Source organism: Hyla sarda, chromosome 4, assembly GCF_029499605.1.
Source record: "Hyla sarda isolate aHylSar1 chromosome 4, aHylSar1.hap1, whole genome shotgun sequence".
Lineage (NCBI taxonomy): Eukaryota > Metazoa > Chordata > Amphibia > Anura > Hylidae > Hyla > Hyla sarda.
The window spans coordinates 368,920,070-368,927,323 of record NC_079192.1 but is presented as its reverse complement, the minus strand read 5'-3'; the positions used below and the strand labels follow the sequence as shown (position 1 = coordinate 368,927,323).

At 38.3% G+C, this 7,254-nt stretch overlaps 1 protein-coding gene across 3 annotated transcripts in view; it reads right to left on the bottom strand.

The window, feature by feature from the left end:
* Nucleotides 1-2,641: 2,641 nt before the first annotated feature.
* Nucleotides 2,642-7,254, bottom strand: part of ATP10B (ATPase phospholipid transporting 10B (putative)) — a 479,113-nt gene continuing 474,500 nt past the window's right edge. For all 3 annotated transcript variants that reach the window (XM_056516674.1, XM_056516673.1, XM_056516675.1), the window contains one exon: nucleotides 2,642-6,990. In XM_056516674.1, coding sequence (XP_056372649.1) covers nucleotides 6,624-6,990 — 367 coding nt within the window. In that variant the 3' untranslated portion in view covers nucleotides 2,642-6,623. The remainder of the gene's footprint in view (nucleotides 6,991-7,254) is intronic.

Sequence of the window (7,254 nt, the reverse complement as noted above, 5' to 3'; positions counted from 1 at the left end):
TCCGGCTTCTTCCGCATCTTCTCCAGTGTCCGGGCCTTGCTTTCTGGTGATGTTATTATGCTGCTGCGCCGGCACGGCGTGCGCACTGACGTAATAACGACGCCGGAAAGCGAGGCCCGGACCCTGGAGAAGATACAGAAGACGCTGGAGGATCGCGAAGTGGACCCGGAGCAGCGGGGATATGTAAGTGAACCTGTCCGGGAGGCTTAAACTGCTATCCAACAGCAGCTTAAGCATTTTCTGCTGTCGGATAGCAGTTAATGTGATGGCCCCGACATATAAAAGCATCGTATGTCGATGCTGACATCGACATGCGATGGCCTCTGAGAGGCCATCGCATGTCTATTTTATCATTTGTCGGGGCCATCGCATGTCGGGGGGTTACTGTACCAGAATTTTTTTATCGCCCAATTTATCACACTCTTTCAAGCTACCTTGGTGTGCCGCTTACCTTCTTTTCTGTGCTGCTGATGGTCTGATACCTTCACGCCGTTGCACCTGTGGGTGAGGAAAAAACTCCACGCTTTTCACCAAGACATCAGGTAACTGCTACAAGATCAGATAAGTTAATTTACCGTTGGGTTTACATTTTGCTTTGCCACATTCTCTTTTCTACGTTTTAACCACACACAGTTGTGAACTGTATGCTTTCACACAGCTATGCACTAGTATTCTTTGCATATACACACACAGCTCTTCACTGTATAGTTTACCTCTGCACTGTAAAAATTTACAGCTCTGCAACATATCCTTTACCTCTGCGCTATCATAGTTTACATATACGCACACAGCTCTTCTCTTTACAGTCCATTTTCCCACAGAGCAATGCTTGGCCTATGTGACTCCCTACACCATCTTCGTGCTGTCCTCAAGTAGACATATTACACTCTCAACATTTCAAAATCAAAATGTAATCTTATCTTTTCTAAACCAGAAGAAGGGGAGAAGGGGGAGAAGCTCTTGTTCTGTTCATTGCTATGTAAGTTTGTATTTATCTATGAATACACAGTCATGACAAATTTAAAATAAAATCTTTAATGCTTCATGTTAAACAGTTCACATTTGACAACAGTGATCACGAGTTACGTGGGGCGGGCGTCCCTTTAAAAAAAGCAGCAGGAAGATCATTTTAAAACATGTGTTAAATAAAAATAATAAATACATACATACATGAGTACAATTTACAATGCATTTCCCCGAGTTTCCCGCATTTATTGAGAATAAAAAACAAATGCTAAAACTACATCATAAGTTCCTATATGGGAGTTTGAGCTTCTTCTGATTTTACAGACGGTAGGAATTTAAAAGGAGTGTATGGTAGGTAAATAAAAAAATCTAAAACCATGATAGGGGAATCACGAGAGGTCATCTATAGCAACCAATGAGGAGAATTCAAAAAGTATGCCCTACAAAACTGGTCTCCAATTAATGGTTCTCCCAAAAAAAAAAAAAAAAAATACAAACAATATATTCAATATAACAAGAAGTGTAAACCTTTGTGAAATGTATATTGTCTACGGCCCCTACTAAAATTTCCTGTGGTTGGTCTGCAGATCCATCAGCAGAATACAAGCTGGTTAACAGCAGTCTGTACTCTGCCGGGAGTGGTTTGCAGGGCTATGGGAGTTAGGAAATGTCAAGTTCCTGGAAGTCCACCACCCAAGTCATTGTAGAAAGATATAAGGGATATATATATATATATATATATATATATATATATATATATACACACACACACACACACACACACACATACATACAAATAGCAATTCCTCAATGTAATATTTTAATAAACGGTTAAACAATCTTCATAGTAGAGTTTCATACTGGATTTTATTACCTTAGTAAATATAGAAAGATTAAAGAGAATCTGTCATTAATTTATTCTGCCTGATTGCTGAATTAAATATAAATTAAATAATATTTTAAGTTGACCCCGCTCAACTCCTCCAACTTTAAAGGGGTACTCCCCTGGAAAACTTTTTTTTTTAAATCAACTGGTGCCAGAAAGTTAAACATTTGTAAATGATTTCTATTTAAAAATCTTAATCCTTCTAGTACTTATTCCCTTCTATTTGCTTTACAGGAAGTTCTTTTCTTTCTGTCTGACCACAGTTCTCTCAGCTGATATCTCTGTTCATTTTAGGAACTGTCCAGAGTAGGAGCAAATCCCCATAGCAAACCTCTCCTGCTCCAGACAGTTCCTAAAATGGACAGCAGTGTCAGCAGAGAGCACTGTGGTCAGACTGAAAAGGAAATTCAAAAAGAAAATAACTTCCTGTGGAGCAAATAGAAGCTGATAAGTACTAGAAGGATTAAGATTTTTAAATAGAAGTAATTTACAAATCTGCATGAGAAAACAAAGAAAAGTCGGCACTCACCGGATTTCCAATTCAGCAGGTTTTATTGCACATTACTCACAGCCGTAGTACAATTCTCGGGGAGACGGCGGATGGTACAAGGGGGGTACCACAGAGAGGCTAGTGCCTCTCTGTGGTACCCCCCTTGTACCATCCGTCGTCTCCACGAAAATTGTACTACGGCTGTGAGTAATGTGCAATAAAACCTGCTGAATTGGAAATCTGGTGAGTGCCGACTTTTCTTTGTTTTCTCATGCACTGATGGTATATTCTACGTGAGTCCGAGCACCACCGTATGCTCACTCCGCTACAGCGACTTAGTGTCCACTCGCCTATAGGTACAGAAGTTAGCAGTGCCGAACTACTCATCTATACGCTAATTTACAAATCTGTTTAACTTTCTGGCATCAAATGATTTAAAAAAAAAACAAAAAGAAAAAGGTTTCCAGGGGATACCCCCTTTAAGGGTCACACTATTGTATAACTGGCTAATTCCTTATATAATTTTACATTATCCGGTACAGTCAGAAAATAAACGCTACAGATGTAGTCAACAACCGGCAGCTCTCCACCTATGTTTCAAAGTAACAACTCTCATTACGCTCTATCAGGACATGCTGGGAGTTGTAGTTTAGCAACAACCCAAATGTCATCCTAACTTCCTTTTGCAGAATAAATCCTAGGTTTTACTGTGACTTTTTCATAGCAATAAAAGATTGATTGAAACTATTGAGCTACAGCTGCAGTTCAAAGCTTCACAGTGAGTTGTATGCAGTTTTGGGGACAGCAGCTGTCACTCAATAGTTAAACTCAATTTCGCAACGTCACAAAAAGTCACATTGTAGTCCAGTCCTGATGACAATACATCATGAGGAATGTATGGATGGGTGTAAGGTATTATGTACATACAGACAGTGATGAAGGTGACAGGACCATAAGGAATTTTAAGATTAATATTCTGAGACAGATGCCGGGATGTCGGGCAAAAGGTAAACAGATTTGTTGATCTGCTTGAGAGCATTTAACCTGCGCTGAAATATTCCTCACTGGCTTAAGTGAATGACGCTTGACTTACTCCGCAGCATTAACCCTTCCTACAATAATCTCTCACTTCTTGTAAATCGTGCAGCACTGTGACTAACCATGAACTGCACAGCAGAGCTCTCCTACAGTGCATGATACGGCTTCTCATGTGGTACATCAAGTACATACACCATTCTACGCTGACATCATATATGCCACACTGTATACATACATCAATATAAACACACACATATACATCAACACATTGAAAACACACACCAACACTGCATACATATATGCCAACTACTTGTACACTGCATACATACAACCCTATACATATAAGGCACTGCATACAACTATCATCTCATAATATATATCAAACATACACCTATATACACATGACATTACACACACACACACACACTGGATACATACCACTATATAGACATGATACATACTGTACATATATCATTTGATACAATATACAGCATGTATATATAATTACACCCATGACACGTCTGACATACAACAATATACACTGTATTTATATGTCACATATGCATCTTTGTATACATACACCTGTTTAAATGATACAGTGTATAAATACACCTGGATGCTACATACGTGATACCATATGAAACACCAGTATATATGTGACGGATAAAAAACAACCATCCTTCCATAGGCAAATGACGTAGTGCACCATTATAAGCAGCAATTTTACCAACCTCAAAGCTGAAACCAGATAAAAGCTGTTTGTCAGAAGTTATTTGTAAATAGACTGGATGAAACTATATCAGGAGCAGAGGTTATACCTTATAAGAAAAAAAGATTCTAACAGTAGTGTACAACTCTGCGCAAAGCTTTATCGTCCAGCGCAAAACCTGAGCAGAACTAAAAGTGTACCAGAACAGATGGGTCATGTTGGGCAGACTGGTTGCTAGGGATAAACTGCCTATTTCCCTAGCAACCAGTCTGGACTAGTACAGCCATAGCAGGAGTGTTGTCCAGCCATTTGTTGCCTGGATGTTTTAACCAGTGCTGATATATAAACCGCTCGTCTTATACCAGTTGCTATGGGCAATAACACTGTAATTGTTACTATACATGATGATCCTATAGAATGTAAACAATGCCGGGTGCTGCTATGGCTTTCTAGGATCATGGGTGACTAGGATAATAAAAATTCATTCATTTTTTCCCCCTTGATTTTCAATTGCTATGGATTAGTTAACAATAGCATCAAGGCTTTTTTATGAGCAATGGAAAATCCCATTTAAATGGATCCCAACAAACCTGACGTATAGTGGCGTCTGTCAAGTTTTTGATGGGAAGAATACTGATGCAGACTGCATCAAATAAACCATAACCCCCAAAGGAATAGAAAACATGTCAATGTGAACAGAGACTAATTCAAAAGTAATGCATCTGCTGTGGTTGATGAGCAATATCTATGTGTATCACACCGTAGGTTCAACGTACAGAAAAATACAATATATGGAGTTAGAGATGGTAGATGAAAAACTCAAAAATACATAAAAATAAGTTAATTATAAGAACACACGTGTCTGTCCTTAGCTTAGTGCAATTACAATATAAAAATTATTTCTGATACATTATTTGAATTATCTGGGGAAGAAAGCTCACCCTACAGGACCTCGCCTATACTTCATCATAGTAGAGATCAATTTTTAGAAAAAAAAATATCAGTAATTGTATTTCTTTTAAGTGTATTAAATGCGGGAATTCAAGTATTGATTTCTATTGCATTTAAAAAAAAAAAAGGGAAAAAACCAAACAACCTAAGAATAAATGAATTGAAGAACTAGCTACATGTGTAATGTTTTAAAATGCTAGTGATAGGACACTAAATTATATATATGTCCTTTTTTCATGGCAGCACAGATACAGCACCATTTTCTTAAAATTTCTTTAAAATGGAAATCAGCATTTGTGACATGCAGGAGAAGCAACATATTCTTCCCTTGTCACATACATTTGGCACACAAGAATGAGGTAAGGTACAAAATTGTACACACAGGACAGGTCCCCTATACATTAGGACGTGTATCAAGTCAGAACTAAAAGTGGGCAAATGCATAGTATGAAGTAGTTAGGGATGAGAGAAAGTCATGGGTTATGCAACCAATCTTTGGCATGCATTGTATAATAGACGTCTTTGCTCTTAAGAGATCTGCACCTTCTTATGATGGTGCTTATATGTTCAAAAAGGATTGTATAAAATTGGAATTTTTCTTCTATCAGCAGTGCCCCTTTTCCATGGCCTGTGTCTGACATTACAGCTTAGACATGCAGTGCAATACTAACTTAATTCCCACACTTTTTTGTCCCTAGTTAAGGACTGGGCTCTCCTACATTGGTCACTTGTGTTGGCTGATAGACTTGTAGAGGTGAATGGGGCAGCAGAGGCCATGTTCAATTACTACTGCATTCAACCAGTGGAGGGGTTCCAGTGGTCGAACCCCCTCTGATCATCAGACACTCCTCACCAATCCGCCTGTTTGTGCAAAAATCCCTTTGAACTTTTTTCCCTAGGACAACACTGCTGACAAGAAGATGGCTGACAATCAATAGGTGACATATCCCATGACTAATTCTCTTATACATGAACCAATGATTCTGGAATGTGAAATAAATTGTTAAAATAAGTAAGACAAATCTAACCAAAGACTCATACATGACTAAGAAAACACAATTCAAGTCCTTGTTTTTTGCGTGATCACCATACACATACTACAAATCCCCCCGTTTTTTAGCAGTAACCATCATTTCACTCTGGGCGATGGAAAGAATGGCTTATTAACAACTAATACAAAAAAATAGATAATTGGAAGAAAATTATAAGTTGTAAACTTGTGATACAGATTATTGTCCATGATAGAGACAATGCTCGACATTGTATAAAAAGAACACTAAATTGGACAGGAAACAGTGGAATTATAATGTCTGCCAGCAGCTCATCAAGTTGGGGACTCTTGTATATCTGTACAGTACATGCATAAAAGTTCATAGACACCTAGAGTTCTTTTTACTTCACATAAAAAGTCTGTATTGCACCAGTCACTTAAATTTATCAAATTGGTTTCCAGTGTGTAAAACAACTTCACAGTTGAGGAGATGTAGGCAAACTTGACCTCTAATTTCCCAATATGGGTTATGAAGCAGATGAACAATATATACATCGAGAGATAACCTTCAACCTCCCAATAACATTTGTCTTTAAACGGTGACCGTACTAATAGACCTGCGGTGGTTGGATCTGGTCAAGTCATCTGTATTTTCTCTTAAGAGATCTGCAACTCCTCTAGATGGTGCTACAGGTTGTGGATGAGGTGTTATTGAATTATCCAAATCCCTGGGAGAATTGAAACTGCTGTCCCCGTGGCTAGGTGAACATACGTTGTGAAGAACTCTCTCTGGAGTGGCAGGTAAACCATTAATGGCGTTGAAAGCCATTTCTTGCTTGCGCCTGTCCCTCCATTCTTGTATTCTGAACTCTCTTTCTTCTTTACTTAGTTTATCCAGTTTGTGAGCTTCCGTGGTAGGAGCTACACCAACAGTTCCTCTTAGAGCTTTGATGAAATACCTGTTTAATAAGATACAAACATCTAAGTTCATCATATGATAAAGCGAACTACAAAACTCAAATTAAAGTGTTACTGTCATATAAAAAAACTGTTAAAAAAATAGTTTTGTGAAAGATTTGTTCCGGATTTGACTTGGATTGCAAAAATCCACAACAAATCTGCAGCTTATTGGCTAGATGAGAACCCACACTTAAATGGACCTGTCAACAGGAACACAGGGGTGCATGTTAGCATATTAAAACATTGGGCTCACTATCATGATT